The sequence below is a fragment of the Leopardus geoffroyi genome, chromosome A3 (genome assembly GCF_018350155.1).
Source record: "Leopardus geoffroyi isolate Oge1 chromosome A3, O.geoffroyi_Oge1_pat1.0, whole genome shotgun sequence".
NCBI classification, from domain to species: Eukaryota; Metazoa; Chordata; class Mammalia; order Carnivora; family Felidae; genus Leopardus; species Leopardus geoffroyi.
The window spans coordinates 108,819,120-108,844,374 of NC_059336.1; the positions used below are offsets into that span (position 1 = coordinate 108,819,120).

The 25,255-nt window shown below is 39.5% G+C and overlaps 1 protein-coding gene and 1 non-coding gene across 5 annotated transcripts in view; one reads left to right on the forward strand and one right to left on the reverse strand.

Annotated features, from left to right (window-relative positions):
• Positions 1 to 25,255, forward strand: part of DHX57 (DExH-box helicase 57) — a 55,454-nt gene that overhangs the window by 8,323 nt on the left and 21,876 nt on the right. For 3 of the 4 annotated variants that reach the window (XM_045447076.1, XM_045447077.1, XM_045447078.1), the window contains exons 2-13: positions 2,060 to 2,277; positions 3,592 to 3,744; positions 4,778 to 4,963; positions 5,274 to 6,112; positions 7,832 to 8,079; positions 9,553 to 9,674; positions 11,124 to 11,319; positions 12,251 to 12,375; positions 16,697 to 16,830; positions 17,674 to 17,728; positions 19,545 to 19,750; positions 24,483 to 24,599. In XM_045447076.1, coding sequence (XP_045303032.1) covers positions 2,066 to 2,277; positions 3,592 to 3,744; positions 4,778 to 4,963; positions 5,274 to 6,112; positions 7,832 to 8,079; positions 9,553 to 9,674; positions 11,124 to 11,319; positions 12,251 to 12,375; positions 16,697 to 16,830; positions 17,674 to 17,728; positions 19,545 to 19,750; positions 24,483 to 24,599 — 2,593 coding nt within the window. In that variant the 5' untranslated portion in view covers positions 2,060 to 2,065. The remainder of the gene's footprint in view (positions 1 to 2,059; positions 2,278 to 3,591; positions 3,745 to 4,777; positions 4,964 to 5,273; positions 6,113 to 7,831; positions 8,080 to 9,552; positions 9,675 to 11,123; positions 11,320 to 12,250; positions 12,376 to 16,696; positions 16,831 to 17,673; positions 17,729 to 19,544; positions 19,751 to 24,482; positions 24,600 to 25,255) is intronic. The other variant, XM_045447079.1, reaches the window with a different exon arrangement.
• LOC123581822 lies at positions 1,160 to 1,266 on the reverse strand. The gene has a single exon (XR_006704035.1). It is a non-coding gene; the product is annotated as a U6 spliceosomal RNA (small nuclear RNA).

Genomic DNA, 25,255 nt, shown 5'->3' on the forward strand with positions numbered 1-25,255 from the left:
AGTTAATCCATTTACATTTAAAGTAATTATTGAGAGGTTAAGGGCTTAATAATTGACATTTTATTCATTGTTTCCTGGTTTATAGATCCTTCATTTCTTTCTTCCTCTCTTGCTGTCTTTGTCATTTGATGCTTTTTCTGTAGCAGTATGTTGATTTCCTTTCTCTTTTGTGTACCTACTGTAGATTTTTGCTTTGTAGTTTCCATGAGGCTTACATAAAACATCTTATAGTTATAACCTTCTATTTTAAACTGATTAACAACTTCAACAACATACAAAGCCCCTATACTTTTACTCTACCCAGGCAAAATCTCTGAGCCAGGTCTTCGTCTCTGAAAGTGTATACGTAAAGTAAAATTTTATCAAATCACATATTAAATACATGAAAAATATCTCTTCTCAACTACAGTGTTTTTTAAAGTATTTTTTTATTTTTATTTATTTTTTTATTTTTTATTTTTTTTATTATATGAAATTTATTGTCAAATTGGTTTCCATACAACACCCAGTGCTCATCCCAAAAGGTGCCCTCCTCAATACCCATCACCCACCCTCTCCTCCCTCCCACCCCCCATCAACCCTCAGCTTGTTCTCAGTTTTTAACAGTCTCTCATGCTTTGGCTCTCTCCCACTCTAACCTCTTTTTTTTTTTTTTTTTTTTTCTCTTTTCCTCCCCCTCCCCCATGGGTTCCTGTCAAGTTTCTCAGGATCCACATAAGAGTGAAACCATATGGTATCTGTCTTTCTCTGTATGGCTTATTTCACTTAGCATCACACTCTCCAGTTCCATCCACGTTGCTACAAAAGGCCATATTTCATTTTTTCTCATTGCCACGTAGTATTCCATTGTGTATATAAACCACAATTTCTTTATCCATTCATCAGTTGATGGACATTTAGGCTCTTTCCATAATTTGGCTATTGTTGAGAGTGCTGCTATGAACATTGGGGTACAAGTGCCCCTATGCATCAGTACTCCTGTATCCCTTGGATAAATTCCTAGCAGTGCTATTGCTGGGTCATAGGGTAGGTCTATTTTTAATTTTCTGAGGAACCTCCACACTGCTTTCCAGAGCGGCTGCACCAATTTGCATTCCCACCAACAGTGCAAGAGGGTTCCCGTTTCTCCACATCCTCTCCAGCATCTATAGTCTCCTGAAAAAATATGGAACGCTTCACGAATTTGCGTGTCATCCTTGCGCAGGGGCCATGCTAATCTTCTCTGTATCGTTCCAATTTTAGTATATGTGCTGCCGAAGCGAGCACTTAAAGTATTTTTTTAAATGTTTGTTTATTTTGAGAAAGAGAGAGACAGCACACATGTGCACATGGGGGGAGGGACAGAGAGAGAATCCCAAGCAAGCTCCTCCCAACGTGGGGCTCAGTCTCACGAACCTGTGAGATCATGACCTGAGCCAAAATCGAGAGTTGGATCCTTAACCAACTGAGCCACCCAGGTGCCCCTCTCGACTAGAGTTTTTATTTTTTATTTATTTATTTATTTTTAATTATTTTTTTTTCAACATTTATTTATTTTTGGGACAGAGAGAGACAGAGCATGAACGGGGGAGGGGCAGAGAGAGAGGGAGACACAGAATCGGAAACAGGCTCCAGGCTCTGAGCCATCAGCCCAGAGCCTGACACGGGGCTCGAACTCACGGACCACGAGATCGTGACCTGGCTGAAGTCGGACGCTTAACCGACTGCGCCACCCAGGCGCCCCTCGACTAGAGTTTTTAAAACCCTATACCAAATCTAACCAAATCAGAATGAAGGATTGAGGCTTAAGGACACGTGTTTGGAAACTTCTCCATGTATTTTTGATGCACATCCTTGGTTAAGCAATCTGTGTCAGAGAAAGTCACTAAAAATATTAATCCTCAGAGGGATGTGCTTGTAAAACTTTTGTAAAAGAATTTACCTATGTTTCCCCTAGACTGACCCTTGTAAAAATATGTAGTTCCTTATCTGTCTATAATGGGCTATATCCATAACTTCGACAAAGGGTTATTATATTTGTCTGGTTTTATGGTGTCTGTATTACTTTTTTCTCTTGCAGGTGAAAATGAGTTCCTCAGTAAGAAGAAAAGGCAAGCCAGGCAAAGGAGGTGGAAAAGGGTCTTCTAGAGGAGGAAGAGGAGGCAGGAGTCACACTAGTAAATCTCATGGGGGTGGCAGCAGTGGTGGTGGCAGTGCTGGCAACAGAAAGGCCTCGAGTAGAATTTGGGATGACGGTGACGACTTTTGTATCTTCAGTGAATCGAGGCGCACATTCAGGTCATTATGCCCTTCTCATGTTCAGAGATAGAAACGGTATCGATTTCTAATCTGTGGGACTTATACTCTTGTGTTATTTTTTTTAATTAAAAAGTTGTTTTAAGTTTATTTACTTTGAGAGAGAGAGAGAGAGAGAGAGCGAGCTCCCAGGAGGGGCAGAGAGAGAGGAGAGAGAGAATCCCAAGCAGTCTCCACACTGTCAGCCCCACGAAGGGCTCGAACTCATGCATATTCAACTTTTAAATAACAAATAAATTCTGATCATTCTAGTGAATATTTAATGAAAGTAAAGATTTTACTACTGCATGTTATGCAGTATAGGTATAGAATTCTCATTGTCTCTTAAACAGCGCTGCAAGCTGTCTACTGGAATTTTTAGAGATTAGCTACTCTCTCTTTCTCTCCCTTTTCTGGGAATAACTCCCAACTAAATATTAGTTAAAAAGGAATATAGGTGGGGCGCCTGGATGGCTCAGTAGGTTGAGCTTCCAACTCTTGACTTCAGCTCAGGTCATGATCCCAGGGTCGTGAGACTGAGCCCTGTGTTGGGCTCCGTGCTGAGCATGGAACCTGCTTAAGATTCTCCCTCTCTCTCTCTCTCATTCTCTCTCTTTCTCTCTCTTTCTCTCTCCCCCTCTGCCCCTCTCCCTCATTCACATGCACTCTCTCTCTAAAATAACAGATAATATTAAAAAGAAAAAAATTAAAATATGTTGTAGAAAAATATTTAATCTTACGATAATTCCAGTTTTATTTTGATGAGGAAATAAAATAAATTATAAAAGATTATATGTGCTGTATACTTTCACTTAAAAGTGTATATAAAAAGAATTGATATGAATTACGATGACTTCTGTTTTCTGCTTTTTTCCAGTGAACATGTGTTTATTATTATTTTTTTTGTAATCAGGAAATAACAATAAGGTCAGTAAATATTTCAAAAGTAAGGCCTAATATTCCCATTGTTTTCAGATTGGGCACCTAAAACAGAATGAAATAAATGCTTTGCGTGTAACATTCCTTTCGAAAGTCTCTACTCTCAACTGCAGCAGGAGTCATCATAGCATTACTTTTTCCAGAGGATTCTTGAGTTAGTGAAACCAGATTTAGTGATTAGGAATCTAACCAGGTTGTTTTTTTTCCCCAGCAGTTGCAAGATAATGAAGTGTGGTAAATACTGTAGAAAAGGGGAAATTCTTCACAGTCATTGTCATCTTTTGTAAAACACTTGACAGTCCAGTCCATGTTGTATCTGTTTGAGGACTGTGAGGAGAGCGTAAGAGTTCTGGTCACAGGTAAATGTGTCCTTTGCAGACCTAGCAACAGTAGAAAAGGAGAGGCACGCCCCAAATGGAAGCCCGAAGCCAAAATGCCCCTTCAGACTCTGCATATGACTTCTGAGAATCAAGAGAAAGTGAAAGCTCTTCTCCGAGACCTGCAAGAACAAGATGCGGATGCTGGATCTGAGTGAGTTATTTTATTTGAGTCAATTATTATGTTAAGGAAGATGTATCGGCAATGGGGGCAGTGGGGGCAGTGGGAACGTCCGTCCGTCCAGTGTGTCGTTGGAATGCTTTTCAGTACTGATCCTATTGTGACAATGTGATTAGTTGAAAGTGAGCCAAAAGCAAAACAAGAATAATTATTCAGCAGCAGTTTTAGAGTGCGTTTGTTTTGCAATATCTGGGAGCAGTACAGATTGCCTTTGCGTCTTTTCTTCTGAGGACAATGCTGATATGGATTCAGTAATTGCTTTATTGACAGCCTTCCAAATAAAACCCTGCAGTGAACAAGTAGACGTGTTGTTCGAGGAGCAAATATTGAGTTGATCAGATGAAGTCTTAGGATTACACTTTCTCATAACCATCTGCCTCAGAGAAACAACTTTTAATATTTTGGCTGTTTTTGCTCTGTGATTTCAGTCAAAGAAGTCAATGCATTCCATTCACCAGAACCGATGGGTGGGTTAGTCAACAGTTCAGCCTCCGTCTTACCTACATATCTCTTATCTGCCTTAGATTTAGGAAAGGTGGTTAGGCAAAGCAAAAAAATCAGGGATGGTTTTTATGAAAGAGGAGAAAGAGGATGGCCAGGGCTTCTGTAGTTAAGAGTACAGGCTCTGGGGTCACACTGCCTGGGTTAAAATCTCTAGTTGCTCTTTACTGTATAACCTTTGGCAATTACTAACCCTCTCTAACTTTTAGTTGATCATCTGAAAAATGGACATCCCAGCAGTATCTGATCGAGGGTTGTGGGGAGATTTTTAAAGAGATAGAACACATCCAACACTTAGCATAGAACCTGGCATTAATAAATGCCTGATAAATATTAACTGCCAAGATAGAAGTTAGATCAGTAAAAGTTCAAATCAGTGACTGAAGAATGGTTAGGGTCCTGTGTCCTTTGGCTCCCTGAATTAAATTCTTAGACTCTTGCTAAATTTTACTTTGAAGTAAGTGGAACTTAATATCTAATAATATGAACATGTTACCTTTGTCAGAAGAGGCATTTCTGGGGAAGAGGAAGATGACGAGCCTGATTGTGATGATGAACAGTACTGGTCTGCTGGCCGAGAAGCTTCCCTTGTTCCCGACTGTGACCCTTTGGAATGTGCTGGCTCAGGCCTAGTGGAGCCTCCTAATCCAGAATTCACAGTCTCAACATTTGCAGTGCAGAAACTTGCCAGGTGATTGCTTTCAACATTTACGGCGGCGGCGGGGGGGGGAGAACTGAAGAAACTGGGATCACATTACAAACCCTACTCCCCCCTCCTGGAAAGCTCTCCTGTTGCAGGGGCTGCTGCGGTGCTGATGTGCCTAATACCCTCTCTTTCAGGACAGGGTGACTAGGGAGGAATCCATGTTACCAGGGATACTTTCTCAAAATGCCAATCCTGCCTATATACAGTTATAACTTCACATGAGCATGTTTAAATGAGCTTCACTTCTGTGATTTGAAATTACTCAATATTTTTTGTCATGTTTCACACTTGGTAGGTACGGGTTCAACCCTGAACGCTGTCAGGCAGCCCTGCGGATCTGTGATGGAGATGTGGGGGCATCGCTGGAACATCTGCTCACACAGTGTTTTTCAGAGACATTTGGGGAGAGGATGAAGCTCTCTGAGGCGGTTGCCCATGTGAGCGTGGATGAGTGTGTGGAACAGCGGCAGGAAGAGGCATTTGCTCTGAAGTCAATCTGTGGAGAAAAATTTATCGAAAGAATTCAGAACCGAGTCTGGACCATTGGATTGGAATTGGAGTATTTGACGAGTAAATTCTGCAAATCAAAGCAAAAGGAAAGTACCAAAACTACACAGGAGACTTCACTTGAAATCTGTAAATTTTACCTCAAAGGAAATTGTAAATTTGGATCAAGATGCAAATTCAAACATGAAGTGCCCCCAAATCAAATTGTCGGAAGAGCAGAAAGAATTGTAGATGATTCTCATCTTAATGCTCATGAAGATGCCTCTTTTTTATATGAACTTGAAATTCGATTTTCTAAAGACCACAAATACCCCTATCAAGCTCCCCTTGTGGCATTTTATTCCACCAATGAGAATCTACCTCTGGCTTGTCGTTTACATATCTCTGAGTTCCTTTATGGCAAGGCCTTGACATTTGCAGAAACTTCCGAACCTGTTGTATATTCTTTGATAACCCTTTTAGAGGAAGAATCAGAAATAGTCAATTTACTAACAAATACCCATCACAAATACAGTGTCCCTCCTGTGAACTTTCCGCCAGTGTCGTCTGGGACCAGAATAAATAATCCTGTCTGTCGTAAACCAGTGATCCCAAACAATTCTTTCGCTCCAAATCAGACTCCTGAAGGTAATTAAGGCTTTGATTGAGTGGAGGGTTTTGTGGAGGGGGCATTCAGGATGGATTAAGGAAGATGGAGCTTCTGAGGGCTTCTCTAGGATCTCCCGGTGATCTTAGGCCAATCAGTCTCTTCAGTCCAAGGGCAAAAGGGAATGAGAATCCCCTGAACTGTGGCCTGACTTTAATTGAAAGCCCCAGTTTTGTCACTGTGATTGAGCTGTCTGCGTTGAAAGTTTGTAGTGATACAGAAGTTTATTCTACAGTTGGGGGTTGGAAGAACCTTAAAGCATCTTCCCAGAAAATCTGTTTGATTTAATCCATTTGGTTTCACATGTTTACTTCTGATGTTTTACATGGAATTACTTTCAACTGAGTTTTTAGAGATATTTCTCTTTCCACAGTATACTAGACCCCCAAAGTCCATTAGTGTTAAGGCTATCTTTATGAAGTCCTAAACCCTCAGTTTAAAAAATGTTTGTGGAACCTTCTGGCTTGATCGCTTTGCGGATTTGCCATACAGATTCGTACACCACAGTTAAACTCCTTTTTCAAAGTTCTTCAAGGAATTCTTATTTGTTGCCATCTTTCTTTGAGAGAAACAAGTTTTCCTGATTTCACAAGAGTTCTTAGGTAAACATCAGTAAGTAGAGAACAATGAAACTGCATTAAGGTGTGGATGGCATACAGTTGGCCAGGTTCACTCACTAGCCACTTGCTGCCAAACAGCAGTTTCTAGTATGTGGGATTCAAATATATTCCTGGAGAAATGACAGATTGTGTGACAGGGCCTTTTTTTTTTTTAAGTAACACCTTTATTGAGATATAATGTACATACTATAAAATTCACTCTTTAAAGGGTACAATCCAGTGGCTTTTTAGTATATTCACAGAGTGGTGCAACCATGACGACTATTTTTTTTTTTAATCTTTATTTTTGAATGAGTGAGAGACAGAGCGTCAGTGGGGAAGGGGCAGAGAGAGAGGAAGACACAGAATCTGAAGCAGGCTCCAGGCTCTGAGCTGTCAGCACAGAGCCTGATGCGGGGCTCCAACTCAGGAATGGCAGAGCCGTAGTCAGACGCTTAACTGACTGAGCCACCCAGGCGCCCCAACCATGACAACTGTCTAATTCCAGAACATTTTGATCAACCCTAAAAGAAACCCCATACTTACTAGCAGCAAGTGCTCATTTCTCCCTTTCCTCAACCCCTGACAACTATGAATCTACATTCTGTGTCTGTGCATTTGCCCATTCTGTATACTTCCTGGAAATGGAATCATACAATATGTGGCTTTTGTGATCAGCTTCTTTCACTCAGCATAATGTTTTCAAGGTTTGTTCATGTAGGATATATCAGTACTTCATTTTATTGCTGAATAACACTCCATTATAAGGACATGCCATATTTTGTGTATTGATTTATCATTCAGTAGACATTTGGGTTTCATGTCATAGAATTTTAGGAACACTTGCAAATAGTTGAAACTGTCAGTTAATTCCTTGAATGTAAAGAGTCTACAGAATTAACAAAGCATGCCATGATTTTTTTCTTCTTCGTTTTTAATTTGGTTTAGCAATAGCCACTTATTCCTAATTAAAGTATATTTGAAGATGCATTTTAAGTTCTTTAGCAGTAGAAGTAGTTGTTTGAAACAAATGAACCTGCTTTATTCAAGCGTTAGCTTTTTCTCCATCTTACGATTTTTTTGTTGTTGTTACTTTGTTAGAGAGTGACTCTCCCCCTTTGCTAAAGAAAGGGCTCCATATGGAAAATGTTTCCTTTTATCCCCTGCAAGTTGAAAAAGAATCAGAACCTGAGGAGGATTCAGAGGAGGATGAAGGTCCTGCACCAGTTATAGTGGAGAATGAGAGCTATGTGAATCTTAAGAAAAAGATTTCCAGAAGATATGACTGGCAGGCAAAATCAGTACATGCTGAAAATGCTAAACTCTGCAAGCAGTTCCGAATCAAACAGGTAGGGTGTTCCCAGAGATTGGCTAGCATTGCCTCCCTACTGTACAGATGAACTGGTTAGGAGTTAGAAAGCCTCGCTACCCTCCCTAGTATGCTTTTGTTTCTCTTTAACTCTGCGTGGTCAGTTTCTGCAAGCCACAGCAAACTTGGGTACATGTTCTAGATAGTTTTGGAAAATCCAATGGCTGGTGAAAGTGAAATGCACGCATATATACCAAATATTCTCAGAATCTTGTGGCTCTGGTACTATGACAGGCAATGTGATAAGTGAAATGAAAATTAGTGCTGTGATTTCTATTAGAAAAAATAGTGGAGAAAGGAGAAGGAGGGACTCTGACTCCATTTGAGAGAATCCTAGGATGAATAACTTGCCCAAGGTCACATAGCTAGCAGGTGGCCACACAAGGGCTTCAAGTTAAATCTCTGTTTCCAAAGTCCATATTGTTTTTATCCCATTCACATGAAGATTGTTTTCAAAGAAACTGTAAGTGAACTGTTAGGGCAGGGTTGGATGTAGGACCAAAACAAGTTGCTTAGCCAGTTTGGGGATTGGATTGGATACTGTCTAGCAGCATTTCTAATTGTGAAGTTCTGATTCTGATTTTTGACACAGCATAACACTATGGCATACGTAGTGCAATGCCTATAGAACATCAAAATGAATAGAAATTCATACCATAAGTAGTAAGATAGTAAAAACAAAAAATTACATATTCAGTTTGATCAGTTTGTGTTTAGAGGTGATAGATTTATATGATAACATTATATGCAGAAAATGATGTGTTAATGTAAATTTCTTATATTATTCAAAAATATATCTTTAGATTTAACATATGCTACAATGTTTATTGGCCATTGGACATCAGACTGAGTTACATATATGTGATGCATGGCCAAAAAGAACCTTTCATGAGTGTTCTTACTATTACTGATTTTAGTAAAAATCTGATAGAACTATGCTATCCAGTGTGGTAGCCCCTGGCCACATGCAGGTGTTTAAATTTAAGTTAATTAAAATTAAATAAAATTAAAAATTCAGTTCCTCAGTAGCACTAACCACATTTCAAATACTCACTAGCCACATGTAGTCAGAGATTGTTCTTTTGGACAATGCTATTATAGAACATTTCCATTAACATGGAAGGTTCTACTGGATAGTGCTGGTGCAGAGAATCCTGCTAGGAAGAGCTGGGTAGTGCTAAACAAGATGGCTTATTTCTCTTACAAGATCTTGCAGTTTATTCAGATGTAGGAAAATCACAAAGATTTCACAGCTTTCTCTGGCTGATTCTCTAAGCAGCCTTCTGCTGAAGTCACCAGCCCCCAATCCTAACAAATCTGCAATTTCTGTCTCTGAACAAATTGTTAAAGAAACAGCAGAAAGGGTGGGTCTAGCTATGAGATTCCAACCTGAGATCTTTGTGAAAGATGATTCAAAGTAACGTAACTGATGCCTTATCTTTTATATTATTAGGCTTCCAGACAGTTCCAGGCAATTCTGCAAGAAAGACAATCACTCCCTGCTTGGGAAGAAAAAGAAACCATTCTTAAATTGTTGAGCGATCACCAAGTGCTTGTTATAAGTGGTATGACTGGGTAAGAATGCAATTTATTTGTAATGCAGCTTTCATCCATGAATATGGTATGCACCCTGGTTACCATAACCAGTTCTACTTGTAAAAAACTAGTAACTGTTGTTATTTGTGCTTAACTTGTCAGATATTAAATAATATTTCACAGAACCTAATTTTACAGATCTTTAGCCAACAGACCCAAATTACAAACAAAAAACAAAAAAACACCTCAGAAATCCATCAAGTAATTTATAGACATTGCACACCTCTTCCCTGAGACAATTTTAAGGTAAAAGGTCTAAATGAAGACTTTTACCAGGCCCATTTTTAAATGTAAAGGATAGTTCTAGAACATTTAACTTGGAAATTTCCATCTGCTAAATTTATTCTGATTTCCTTAGAGCTTTTATTTGTTCTTTTAATAACAACTTAGGGCATATTATTTTTCCTACTTTACCCTTTTCGCATGCTATCCAAATTTATTTAGCAGCGATAGGTTGTAGCCTTAATTTAGTTCTATATTCAAAAGTATTTAACCTAATAATTACATTCGTGCCCAGACTCACCGATATAGTAGTAATTTGAGATCTTCCAGTTTCTTGGGGTGTCTGGGTGGCTCAGTCAGTTAAGAGTCTGACTCTTGATAGCAGCTCAGGTTGTGATCTTGTGGTCATGGGATTGAGCCCCATGTCGGTTCAGTGTGGAGCCTGCTTGGGATTCTCTCTCCCTCTCCCTATGCCCCTCTCCCCTGCTGGCCCTCTCTTTCTCTCAAAATAAATAAATAAACATTTAAAGAGATCTTCCAGTTTCTTATATTTTTAAGAAAAAATTTTTAATGTTTATTTTTGAGAGAGAGAGAGAGAGAGAGGAGGACAGCGCAAGAGGGGAGGTGGGCAGAGAGAGAGGGAGACACAGAATCTGAAGTGGGCTCCAGGCTCTGAGCTGTCAGCACGGAGCCCCACGCGGGGCTCGAACTCACTAACTGAGATCATGACCTGAGCCGAAGTTGGACGCTCAACCGGCTGAGTCACCCAGGCGCCCCTCAGTTTCATATCTTTTTAACCTCAGTCTACTTGTAGCCAAATCAGTAGGATAATACATAAAAATCATAACATAATACTCCCATTTCTTTAGGATTCAAACATAGAGGTCATTTGTGGTGGTGTTTACAGAACTTAATCTAATGTCTGTTCAATTGTCTCAATTTTACAAATGATACTAAATGATTATTTGATTGCCCTGTTAATCTGAGTGCAAATTCCTAGCAGTTATGAGCTGTAGGTAACAAGTCAGTAGGTCAGTTTAGAAGATAAATGAAGTGGAACACATTTTATCATAATCAGGTTTCTCACTTTCCTCACTGCACATGATTGTTTTGGGTTTTTTTTTTTTTTTTTAGTTTGGTTTTTGTTTTTTTGGTAACTAGCACTTGAAAACTCTCGTATTAGGACTTCTTTGTTTTGACATACAGATGTGGAAAAACCACACAGATTCCTCAGTTTATTCTGGATGATTCTCTGAATGGACCACCTGAGAAGGTGGCCAATATCATCTGTACGCAACCCAGACGAATCTCGGCAATATCTGTTGCTGAACGTGTTGCTAAAGAAAGGACAGAAAGAGTGGGTCTGACTGTGGGGTACCAGATCCGGCTGGAAAGTGTCAAGGTTCGTATGCTCTGCTTGTTTCCTGATAACAGAAATTTAGTTTTCAAGTATAAAGAGTGTTTGGGGTCTGGAGACACATGGGCAATTCGGGATATAGACTTAGGTAGGGCTAAAGACCTTTCAGAAATATTTTGGTATAAACTCTTATTTGGGTGTACTTAATTTCCTCTACCTTTTATTCTGAGGCACCTGGGTGACTCAGTCATTTAAGCGTCCCACTCTTGATTTTGGCTCAGGTCGTGATCTCATGGTTCATGGGATTGAGACCTACATCATCAGTCTCTGTGCTGATTGCACGGAGCCTGCTTGGGATTCTCTCTCTCCCTCTCTCTCTCTGCTCCTTCCCTGCTTGCCTGCACATGCAAGCCCACTCTCCCTCTCTCTCTTTTAAAATAAAAGAAACATTTTTTTTTAAAGACCTTTTTTTCTTTATTGGCAGAAGTGATCTAGTAACTGCTATTTTACTCTTAATCCTGAGACTTAATCCATTTAACCAAATAAGGAACAGACAAATTTAGAATTGGGTTTATTATTCACTGTTGTTTTTATGTTTTATAATACTTTCTGAATGTTTTTTATGAGGTTTAAACTTAAATTTTTGATATAAAGTAGAAAAGCTTTTACTGTTGTTGCCAGAAAGAAACTATGCATTTAGTGTGGTTTCAGATTAAATGCAACTGCTGACGTTTTCAGTATTCTTTGTCCCTATCCATTCAAAATGGCCTTGCCATTTTGGCTTTGAAAGTGTTCCCTGGGGTGCCTGGCTGGCTCAGTCAGTAGAGCATATGACTGTTAAGCTCAGGGTCATGGGTTCAAGCCACGTGGGCTCAAGTTGGATGTGGAGCCTCGTTAAAATTTAGAAAAGAAAAAAGAAAGAGTTTCCTTTTTTCAAAAATTCCATGAATGCCTTCTATGCCCTTTTCTGTGTAAGTCCTCAGCCACCAGACTGTTGTACTGCACCACAGGCGTGCTGCTGAGAAGGCTGGAGGGAGACACAGCTCTACAAGGAATCACCCATATCATTGTTGATGAAGTTCATGAGAGGACAGAAGAAAGGTAAAACAAAGATTTTCCAAACAAATAGCCACACACATAAAATGAAGACATGGCTGAAAGAATTTTGTTCTGTTTCCAGTTCAGTTTCACAGAGCTAGAGAGGAAGGCCACAGAGGAGGCCCAAGTTAGAGAAGAGGAACGCTTTCCTGATCTCCAGGGTCTGTAATACTAAAAAGGCTAGGAGGGCATATGTTCATCACTAGAAGAGTCATCCTGTCAGATGGACATCTTCTCCCAGGAGATACTTAACACCTCCTGGGCATCATGCTGAGCTGGGCACTGTACTTAGGAGTAGCAGATGTAAGGCATGCTGTAGTTGATGGATTGGTCAGTATGTCCTTCCTTCTTTGTTCATTTGGTCAGTCATTCAGTCCTGACATTCTTTCATACATTTATTGAGACTGTATTAAGTGCCAAGTGATCTGTTAATTGCTGGGGTTGCTATAGTGAGCAAACATATATGACTCCCCTTTATCTCATCGTCTAGTAGGAAAAACAAATAATGAGCAAATAAATACATAAACAATTATGAATTGGAGTAAGTACTATGAAGGAATAAACAGGTTGCTGTGTTTGCAGGGGAGAGATCCCTGAGATGGTCAGAGCTGCTATCTCTCAAGAGATGATATTTAAATTAAAAACAGAAGTATGAGAAGGCATCCTGTGTGACAAATGGGGGCAAAGCCACCATTCTCAGATTCTGCAGTGGGAAAGGGTATCATGAGCCCAGAAACTGGAGGAAGCCTGTGCAGCTGGTTGTAGTAAATGAGGGAAAAAGTAGCAGGTAGAAAAGGAAGAAACCAGATCTTCCAGGGGCTTATATACCATGACAATAAAGCATTTAGATTTTATTCTATGAAATTAGAAGTCATTAAAGGGCTGGGATGTAAAATCAAAATTCTGAGTATTTTAAAGGGAAGGGCCTAGTGAATAGATGGCATTAATCATAGTTTGTCATGTGGATCATGTTCTAGAGCAATAAAAAAAAAAGTAGTATGGAAAAAAAAGAATCCCATGAAAATTATTAGACTTTCCCAAAAAGGACTATACTATTATAAGTACCTTGAATGGAAGGAAAATCTAAGTAACTAAAGTTGGCAGATTGCCAGAGAAGCAGAAAATAGCTAATAGCAAAATTTAAAAAAGAAACAAACAAAAAAACATGAAAAGGATTCCCTGCTACTGCTAATAAAAAGTTTTTAAGAACTGAGCAAGGAAGACATAGGACCAGAAGACTATTTGCTCAAAGAAATAAATACACTGATACTCTAGTAAATAAGAAATATCAAGTAATTGGAAACTAAAGAAAAACAGACTTACATATAAAAAGAATAGATCAAAATAAAAAGAAATAATTCCTAGGACATGGCAATAGTAAATTTTAAATGACTATACACAAAACACTGGGAATCTTTGAGGGGCAAATAATTTTTTTGTAGAGACTCCAGAAAACAGTGGGGGGAAAAATAAATGGTAAGTCATTTCATTTTTGCAGGTAAATGTTCAAGTGAACATTTGAAAGAAGAAAATATTTTCACAGAATCACTAAACAACTTGGAGGAGGAAATCAAATATGACATTCTACCAGACTAATAATATTTAAATGTTATATTCTAAAGGTACATTTAAAATTTTAGGGGAAATTATATCCAGTATAATACTAAATATAAAAAATGGTTTTGGCTTTCATAACATCTATATTTCCACAAACTCAGAGAAACTAGAGCATAGTACTAGATCTGGTTTCTCAATCGTGATCTCAAAAGAGAAAGATTTTTATATAAAACTTAATGACTTGTAGAGTATCAACAGTTAAAAATTCAAAATAATACGAGATGAAAGATAAATTACACTCTGGAGAAGGGAGATTCAGTCATTTATAAATAGCAGCCTTTGGGAAAGGAATGTACAAATTACAAGAAAAAGGGGAATATTTGCCGGCTCAGATGGAAAAAGAAAAACAAAAAAATAGGAGTAAAATCTAGGACTCAAGATCAGTAAAAATATACATAAGATTAAAGGTTAAATATAGAAAAGTTATAGCTGTGTTTGTTTAAAATTTTTAATAGATTTTCTGACCATAGAGATAACATGATTTTTCTCAATGTTTGGAAAGTATCAAAGAAATGTCAAAAAATATTTTTTGTCCCCTGTATAATAATTACCTGTTACAATTTTGGTCTGTTTTCTTCTGGGAGTATATTAGGAGTTAGGAGAGAGATGTGGTAGAGAGAGATATATGTCTCCACAAACACTATTGGAGTTGTGTGTGCTGCTTCTCATATAATAGTTACCGTGATAGCATGAACTATCTTTGAAGTTATTAATAATTGCAGAAGGAGATTTTAAGTATGCGTGTATTATAAATTATTTAAGCATTGCTTAATTGTTATATTATGTCCTTTTCCCTAAAAAAGAAACAAAAGTTGTACATGTAAGTTAATTAGCTCATGAAATTAAAGAGAACGAAATAGTACAGGAATATGCTCTCATTAAAAATTAAAGCTATCCAGGAGGCACCTGGCTGGTTCAGTCAATGGAACATGCAACTCTTGGTCTTGGGGTCGTGAGTTTGAGACTCACATTGGGCATGGAGCCTACTATCTATCTATCTATCTATCTATCTATCTATCTATCCGTCTATCTATCCATCTATCTATCCATCTATCTATCTATCTATCTATCTATCTATCTATCTACCTACCTACCTACCTATCTATCCATCCAAGCAATACAGATAAAATGAAAGTCTCCCTTAACACTTCCAAAGCATTACCAGTCTCTTCCCCAGAGATAACTGTGGTGATGAGACTAGTGATATGTCCTTTTTATACATTGACATTTATGTTTACTTTGTTAGCAATAGGTACTTTTGCTTTCTGACCTTTTTTTCTTATACAACTGTTGTGTTCATTTAGTAAGTCAACAGGTTTTTTGAGCAGCTACTATTGTTCCAGACATTGTTCTAGATTATTATATTAGTAAACAAAATAGACCCAAATCCCTGTCCTCATAGAGCTTCTATTCTGATGGGTGAGCTCAACAATAAGAATGATAAATAAGTAAAATATGTTAAGTGCCAAGAAGAGAAAAGGTGATATGAAATGCAGGGGAGGGGAGCATTTGAATTTTTAAATAGAGTGACTAGGGAAGGCCTGGCTACAAAGGTATCTTTGAGTAAAAACTTGAAGGAAATGAGGGAACTACGTGTGAATGTCTGGGAGAAGCCCATTGCAGGCAGATCAATAACATGTGCAAAAGACCTGAGGTACATGCCTCCAGGACAACAAAGAGGACCGTGTGGCTGGAGTGAGTGAATAAGGGGAGAGCAGCCGGAGACAAGTGGTGGTAGGGGCAGAAAATGTCATGTAGGACCTAACTTGTTAGTGGGGATTTTAATAAGTCATCAAAGGATTATGAGCTGAAGACTGGCACAGTAAGATTTACATTCGAACAGAACCATTGGTCTGCTCTATTGAGAAGAGACTGCAAGGGGATGGGCCAAAGCAGGGAGACCAGTAAGGATACTGCTTTTGTGCAGCACTTGTTGCAGTACATACTTGGGTTTTTTTCAGAGATGTTTTCATATCAGTATCTAAAGCTCTGTGTTATTTCCTACTGTCTGCCTCATGTTATTCCACAGATTGGGTGATTTCTTTTTAGCCAACCACTTCTTGGTCGATGGACATTTAGGCAGTTGTCATTGTTTTACTATTACGAACAATGTTATTATGAAAATCTTTGTATATTCTTCATTATGTATGTGTAGATATCCGGAAGTAGAATTATCAAATGCAGTGATAGATCCTGTTGGTACTTTGATTGATACTACACTGATTTGAGTTTATTTGGTTATTTGAGTTTATATCTTCATAATTTTAAGTCTTCATATCTAGGATCATGACACATCTTTCTATAAGATGTAGAGGTGTTTTTTTTTCACATAGGTCTACACATTCCTTGCTCAAAATGCATCAAAAGCTAATTCATTTTGGGGTGCCTGGGTGGCTCAGTTGGTTAAGCATCTGACTTCAGCTCAGGCCATGATCTCACGGTCCACGGGTTCGAGCCCCACGTCAGGCTCTGTGCTGACAACTCGGAGCGTGGAGCCTGCTTTAGATTCTGTGTCTCTGTCTCTCTCTGCCCCTCCCCTGCTCATTCTCTCTCTCTCTCTCTCTCTCTCTCTCTCTCTCTCTCTCTCTCTCTCTCTCCTCTCTCCCTCCCCCCTCAAAAATAAAATAAATGTTTAAAACAATAAAGCTAATTCATTTTTATGTATGAAATTTGTTTGATCTTGAGGTGTTTCTTTTATTTCACTTAGTGACTTCTTGCTGCTCGTCTTGAAGGACATTTTGTTGCAGAGACCAACTCTTCAAGTTATTCTAATGAGTGCAACTTTAAATGCTGAGCTCTTTTCAGAATATTTCAGTTCCTGCCCAATTATTACTATACCAGGTGATTAATATGCATCATTAAATATGCCTTGTTCTGATAAGCAAATATAATTATTTTTAAAGTTCATCTGAGATATAAAATAACAGGTATTGATATTTTCTCAAGAAGTGATTAGATTTATAACAAATAAAATTAATGACCATATAATGAAATTAATAAAGAAGCAACATTATATCCATTTGCTAAGAGATTTCAGTTTTACATGTGCTTTTGAAAAAAGTCTCGGTTATTAGGATTTCTAGAATTCCGTTGTGTTTAATATTGAGTTAATAGTGGTAATCTGTCATAGAGCTATCTCTGTGTATAGCAGATTTGTTCACTACAGGATTCTGCTAACTTCCTGGATGTTGGTCCACTCTGGGAGAAAGTGAAGTTGAGTAGTCTGTGTGTTCTGGTGCTTTCACAGTCTCACTGTGGGATTAATTTATCACCTTGGACGTTGCTTTATCCTTCTGCAGTTGATTGTCACAAGAACAATTTATGGACGATTTTGACGAATAATCGTACTATTTCTTCTAGTTGTTGAATGTTTAAAAGTCCCCTTGGGGGAGGGGAGGGTGGGAAAAGTGTAACAGGTTTAAAACAAAAAAAGAGGTTAAAAAATGTCCTATTACCAAATGAGCATTTCCACCTATATACTTCTGTTTTTTTATGAGCTGGAATCTATCCCTTCTAATTTCTCTCATCAAAAGCTTTTCTTTTCTTCTGATATGTTTAAGACAACAGAGCAAACAGTACCTTAATGTGCCAAGCTTTGTTTTAAGAGAATTTTACATTTGCAAACTATTTATTTCAAGGTAGTTGAACAGGTATCCTGAGTCTTTTATTTTCTTGTCCTTCTAGGTCGTACGTTTCCTGTTGATCAGTTTTTTCTGGAAGATGCAATTGCTGTGACAAGGTAAGGAAGACATTAATTAAGGTTTGGTGAAAGTCTTTGAAAACATTATTTATCCTCAGTGTGCCCTCATTTTAATAGACATGTTAGTTTTTCTTCTAATTTTTCCATTTGAGTGTTTGGTTTTCCCTTTTCAGCAAATATTATACAAATCATTTGCAATTCACATCACAGTACACATTGTATGTTAAGAGTACTGACTGGAACTATGTAAACTATGGACTTTGGGTGATCATGATGTACCATTGTAGCTTCATCAGTATAACAGTTATACCACCCTGGTGTTGGGGGGCGGGGGAGGGGGGGTGTTGATAATGGGGAAGGCTGTACGTTTGTGGAAACAGGGAGTATCAGGAAACCTCTGTTCCTTCTGCTCAATATTGCTGTGAACCTAAAACTGTACTGAAGAATGAAGTCTATTGAAAAAATGATGAAGGACAGGGGCACCTGAGTGGCTCAGTCAGTTAGGTATCTGACTTTGGCTCAGGTCATGATCTCATGGTTCATGGGTTCAAGCCCCGCATCAGGCTCTGTGCAGACAGCTTGTAGCCTGGCGCCTGTTTCGGATTCTGTGTCTCCCTCTCTCTCTCTGCCCTCCCCTGCTCACGCTCTGTCTCTCTGTCTCTGTCTCTCTCTCTTTCTCTCTCAAAAATAGATAAACATTAAAAAAAAATTTTTTTAAATGATGAAGGACCAGATATATGGAGAATTTAATATGAAAAAAGTACCCATTCTGCAGATAAACTGCCAATATTTAAATCCCTCTACTTACTAACTGTAACATTGATGAGTAGCTTGATCTCTGTGTGACTCAGGTTCATCACAAGTAAAATGGTATATTAATAGCTGCTTCACAGGGTTGTCATGAGGATGGATTAAATAATTCTTAGAGTTAATAGCTGCAGATGCTTAGAACTGTGCCTGGCACCTAACAAATGTTAGCTATTATCATCATCATCATCATCATCATCATCATCCTGCAGTGCTCAGGGAGCTTGCAGTCTAGTGTGAGAGTCAGGATGTCTGCATAATTTCAGTGCTGGGTAAAAAATGGCCATTTCCATTGGATGCAAACATATTTCTCTCCTTTGAAAGCCCTGATTCCTCTTCCTACTCTTTGACCATGAAACCACCACCCGCCCCCCCCCCCCCCATGGTTTTATCCTTGCGCTATTCCTTCTCACCATTAAACTCTTTTGTCCCTCTGTTAGACTCATGTGATTTCAGATGTCACCTCTGTGCCAAGAATTTCCAAATCAGTATCTTTGTTCCTGACCTCTGAGCTCCAGAAAGAAAATGCCCTTGCAGTCTGGCACTGAAAACTCAGTTCAGAATTTTTCTCCTACTCCCTGCTCCTTCCCTTTCTAATAAGACCTACTTCTAATTCTCTATTTATTTAATGGTACAGTTTTCTCAAGCGAAAAACCCCAAAACAGTGGCTCTCAAACTTTTGCGTGCAATAAGCCTATGTAGGGAACTTATTAAATAAATTGTTATGTGGGGGCCCTACCCCATTTCCGCTGTGAATCTCTGGGGAAATTAACGTGTTAACTAGTTTACCTGTCTTTATTCTCTCACTTTCTCAAACTCACTGCCTCCAGAATTACCTTGAAACAGAACCAAAAACATTCTAGTGTGTTCCCTACCAGAAATAGGACACAGGCCAGCAGAACCCTGGACTGGTGAAAGAGAAGCACATGAATGGGGCAGAGACAGAGCAACACTCTGCTGATCGGAAAACATAAATAGGTGAATATTTTCATTCCTCACCAACAGACCTACATACTAACAGCCCCGTGCCTTTGTTTAACTTCCTCAGGTACGTGCTGCAGGATGGGAGCCCTTATCTGCGCTCCATGAAACAGATGTCAAAGGAGAAGCTTAAAGCGAGGCGCAGCAGAACTGCGTTTGAAGAAGTAGAGGAAGACCTGAGGCTCTCCCTTCACCTCCAGCACCAGGATTCTGTCAGAGATGCAGTGCCAGACCAACAGTTGGATTTCAAGCAGCTCCTGGCCCGCTATAAAGGTAATGTGTTTCCTGGGGGAATATTACGGTTATGTCATAGGGAACCAGTTTCCCCCCGCCGCTCCCCACCGTGATCCAGAGGAAGAAAAACGTGGCCCTTGTTTCACAGCTACATTGTCTTTAATGCATCAGAACAACCTTAAACTTGGAAAAAAAAAAAAAAAATAGTAGTTTCAACACATATTAGATGTAATTGTTATTATATTTACATATAGGTGTTTTCTGATTATAAAAGAAATGTTTATTATAGAAAAATTGGGAAGTAGTGAAATACAAGTATATTCCTTCGTATTTTGTAACTTTTTATTTTTTTTTTTATTTTTTTTTTTTATTTTTTTTTCAACGTTTATTTATTTTTGGGACAGAGAGACAGAGCATGAACGGGGGAGGGGCAGAGAGAGAGGGAGACACAGAATCGGAAACAGGCTCCAGGCTCTGAGCCATCAGCCCAGAGCCCGACGCGGGGCTCGAACTCACGGACCGCGAGATCGTGACCTGGCTGAAGTCGGACGCTTAACCGACTGCGCCACCCAGGCGCCCCTGTAACTTTTTATTTTGATATGATTGCAAATTCATAATAAAAGCTGGCAGGACCATACAATGAACTCTCATATATCCTTTACCCCAGCTCACCAATTATTATTTTGCTTCATTTCCTTTATCATTTGCACTGTGCACACGTTATATATTTTTTTCTTGAACCTTTTGAGTAGGTTGCAGATATCATGTCCTTTAATCCCTCGTATATGAGTACATATTTCTTTCTCTTTTTTCTTTTTTAATGTTTACGTATTTTGAGAGAGAAAAAGAGAGAGCACACGTGCGCCTGCAAGCAGGGGAGGATCAGAGAAAGGAGAGAGAGAACCCCAAGCGGGCTCTGCACTGTCAGCACAGAGCCTGATGCAGGGCTCAAACCCATGAACTGGGAGATCATGATCTGAGCTGAAGTCAAGAACGGACATATGTATTTCTTAAGACCATAAGCACAGAACATGATCAAAATGAAGACATTTAACTGATATAATACTATTATTTAATCCATAGTCACTATTCTAATTTGCCAATTATCTCAAAAATGTCCTTTATTGCTATTTTTTTCTGGCCCAGAATCCAACCCACAATTATGTATTGCATTCATTGTTGTCTGTCTTTAGTTTCTTTTGATCTGGAAAAACTCCTCAGCCTTTATTTTTCTTTTAAGATCTTGACATTTTTTAGGAGTTTGGGCCAGCTATTTTCTAAAATATCCCTTCATTTAGATTTGTCTAATGTTTCCCCATGATTAAATTTAGGTTAGAAAACCCAACCTTTTGGGTTTCATTTTTGGTTAGAAAACCACAGAAACAATGTTGAGTCCTTTTTGGTACACCGTATCAGGAGGCATATGACATTGGTTTGTCCCTTTATTGGCAGTGTTGTTTTTGATCACTTGGTTAAGGAGATGTTGGCTACGTGTCTCCCCTGTGTAGGTCACTGTTTGTTCCCTTTATAGTTAATAAGTCATTTGTGGAGAGATATTTGAAGACTTTTTAAATAGCCTCTAAAATCCTCAAAATGTCATCCACTAGTTTTAGCATTACTCACAGGCTTTCAAATAGCGTCTTTTGTGGGTCCATCCTATACTGAGCATTTCTTTATGTGTTCTTAGCTGATCCCTCCTCCTATGCCAGGTCCCACCTAACTGTTCTTTGTTCCTAGATAGTCTTCTGTGCATATGAGCTGGGCTAAACACACAGACACTGCAACATTACTACTGTTGCTTTCTTCCTTAAAGTCTAGACCAGAGACATGTCTCAACTGCCCTCCCTGCTCTTTTCCCTGGACTGCCACCCCAACTCCTCTAGCCCTTCCAAAAAACAAAAGTGCTTACCTTTCAAGGAGTAAGAGCCTGCATCCCCCTGTTCTATAGGAGAAGAAGCAAATGAGTTTTCCTTTTTCTCCTTCCGTCGAAGACTATCTTCCCAGTCCTGTGTGGGGAGTGGTAATCATCCAGGAATTAGGGGATTAGCTATTATTCTGCTGTTCAGAAAGATATGCATAGCTCCTAAATATTTCACTTAATCTTCCCAACATCCTGAGAAGTAAGGTTGAGAGTATGAACTTGCATCATATAGACCTGGGTTCAACTTGCTCCCTCAGAATTCCTCAAGCAAGTCCCTTGTCCTCTCTGTACCTCAGTTTCCTAATCTATAAAATGGAGTTGTTTAGGGAGTTAAATGAGATAATACAAATCCACAGCACGGTGCCCATCTAGTCAATACACATTAGTAATTTTAACTGAAATATGTCTGAGTCAAAAGTTTGTGTTCCTTCTGTACATCATACCAGCTGATAATTCCCATTTCCTTATTCTATTAAATTATGGAACAGGAAAACCCCTTTGGTTTCTCTTTTGAAATTTCGGAATCTTCTTTAAAAATTATGATGGGATCTAAGCCAGGCCTTTCCAATTTCAATCACACAGTTTACCAAAGTTCAGAAAGCACTTTTGAGAATTCCTTTCTGAGGGGGGAGGAGGATAGAAGATTTGGGGTCATGAAACCCAGCTCTGTCACTAGCTTCTCTTTCCCTATAACAAAAAGACTAAATCTGGTTGATCTCAAGACTCTCTCATTTTTCAGAAAATCAATGTTTCTGAGGTCAACTCTTAAAACTTTTTCTAGTTAAAAAAAGTAATAATCCGTCCTTTTAAGTAGTAAAAACTGCCCAACTATAAAAACTTTCTTTTATTTATTATTTCTTTAATTTCTTTTATTACATTTATTTATTTTTGATAGAGAGACAGAGCATAAGTGGGGGAGGGGCAGAGAGAGAAGACACAGAATCTGAAGCAGGCTCCAGGCTCCGAGCAGGAATTCAGCACAGAGCCTGACGCGGGGTTCGAACCCACAAACTGTGAGATCATGACCTGAGCCAAAGTCTGACACTTAACCAACTGGGCCACTGAGGTGCCCCTTTGCTTTTATTTTTTTAAAGTTTTGTTTTGTTTTTTAATTTTTGGGAAAGAGAGAGTGCAAGCAGGGGAGGGGCAGAGAGAGAGGAAGAGTCTCAAGCCGGGCTTCCTGCTGTCAGGGCAGAGCCCGACACGGGCTCGAACTCCTGAAACTGTGAGATCATGACCTGAACCCAAATCAAGAGTCAGATGCTTAACCAACTGAGCCTCCAAGGAGCCCCTGAAAAATTTTGTTTAATGTTTATTTTTGGGGAGGGGGGGCAGAGAGAGAGGGAGACAGAGGATCTGAAGCAGGCTGTGCGCCGTCAGTGAAGAGCCTGATGCAGGGATGAACCCACGGACCACGAGAAACCAAGAGTGGGACACCTTCACCGCCTGAGCCACCCAGCTGCCCCTAAAAATTTTTTTAAAAAACGATTTCACCTTTCTTTTTTTCTGTTAGCTGATCTTTTCTCCTTTTTGAAAAAAAAGTCTAGCTTTTTGGGGGCGCCTGGACAGTTCAGTGGGTTAAGCATTCAACTCTTGACCTCAGCTCAGGTCGTGATCTCAGGGTCATGAGTTCAAGCCCTGCACTGGGCTCCACGCTGAGCATGAAGCTTACTTAAAAAAAAAAAAGTCAAGTCTAGCTTTTTGGAATCTTGACAGATAAAAATGATTCCTTCTCTGCCTTCCACACCCCACCACACCCTTATTTATATAACCTGTTTCTTTCTTTCATTTTTGACCCACACAGGCTCCACACTGTAGAACAACATTGTTTAGAAACTGCTTTTGCCCCTTTTCAAACTTTTTAGCCTAATATAGGAAACTTCTCTTCCATGATACTACCTGCAGCTATTTTGTTCTAGTTAGACTATATTTAGGGTGATGGGCTATTAAGAGGACCCAAGAAGAAAGGCCAGTAGTCTTTAGAGAGTTAGACTCCCAAGAATATGCTATTTGTTTTTAAAAGAGCCCAAGCTTATAGCTCTTATAGCCCAAGCACAAAGAACTGTGTCTTTCACTAGGCCTCAGATAGATTCGGAGGAGACTAGAAACCCTTAAACTAGAAGTCTGAGGATAGCCTTCAGGAGTTGTTTGTGAAGCCATTAAAATCACATGTATTTTTCAGGGAAGATCCAAAACTTGTGTGGGGCATGTGGGTGGCTCAGTCGGTTAAGCTTTGGGCTGTTGATTTCGGTTCAGGTCATGATCTCATGGTTCGAGGGTTCAAGCCCTGTGCTGGGCTCTGCACGGCTGGTGCAGAGCCTGCTTTGGATTCTGTCTCTCCCTCTCTCTCTGCCCCTCCCCTGCTCACACTCTCTCTCAAAATAAACTTTGGGTGGGGGCGGGAAAGAGTCACTATTGTGAAGATGTCAGTGAAAGCTTTGGTCTCTGTTGATTTCCCTGGATTACTATTGCCTGGACTTCCATCTGATCTGACTCATGACTTGATTGAATCTAGGAGGGGTTTCTAAAGTGTATTTGTCTTTGAATTTTGTTTCTGGTATTTAAATGGTCACTAAGTGTGTGATGGGTAAAAGGGGGGAGGAAGAAAGGAAACAGCAGCCTATCTGAGCCTTTCCAGCAGGGTCAGGAGCCTGTTCTTTGGGTCCTTGTTCAAGCAAAAAGTTCTCCTAGTAAACGTGTACTTTCTGAGCGACTGAAAGAAACCAGGTCATTTCAGTGCATCAGTGTGAACATCTGTGTTGGCAATTCAAGGTGAGACCCACCTAGTTCACAGGCATCGCTGTCTTTAATGAAGTTTAGTTATCCTTCTGATTTTTACCTTTCTTTCAGGGGTTAGCAAATCAGTCATCAAAACTATGTCCATCATGGATTTCGAAAAGGTTAATCTGGAATTAATAGAGGCCTTGTTAGAGTGGATCGTGGATGGAAAGCACTCCTACCCTCCAGGTAATCGCTTCTTCATTTGTGTGGGAGACGGCAAAAGGAAGGCGGCTCACTTAGATGATGGGTGCTGTGGGAGCGACCTCCCTTCCTGGAGCCGTCACCCCCATCCTCACTTTTTCACTGCCAGTTGTATGTAAAGTTGCTTATTAGGCTTTTCAGGGGGGAGGATTTTACCTTTTACTTTTCGAGGTTCACCTGCAGCTTTCACTCAGCACTCTTTTGTTCCCGCCAGGCAAAAAGATGTTAACAACACAAAATCCACAAGGAGGAAGTTTGAAAAGAAGGCCTGGGTGATCCACATATTAAACACCTAGCCCCAGGCTAAATGGGAGTCTGGTAATGAGTGTTTGATGCACATGAAGGTCACAGGGCAGGGGGGTTAAGAGAACAGACTCTCGAGTCTGATAAAGTCCTAGCTCTGCTACTCAGGAACTGTGTAGTCGCAGGTAGAGAGCCCTTATCTTTGCTATGCCTCAGTTTCCTTGTTTGTGAAATGAAGACATTATAATAAGTCCTCTGACATGAAGATATTTTGAGGATTAAAAGAAACCATTGTATGGGGTCCCTGGCTCCTGGCTGGCTCAGTCAGTGGAGCACAGGACTCTTGATCTCAGGGCTGAGAGTTCAAGCCTCACACTGGGAGTAGAGATTACTTAAAG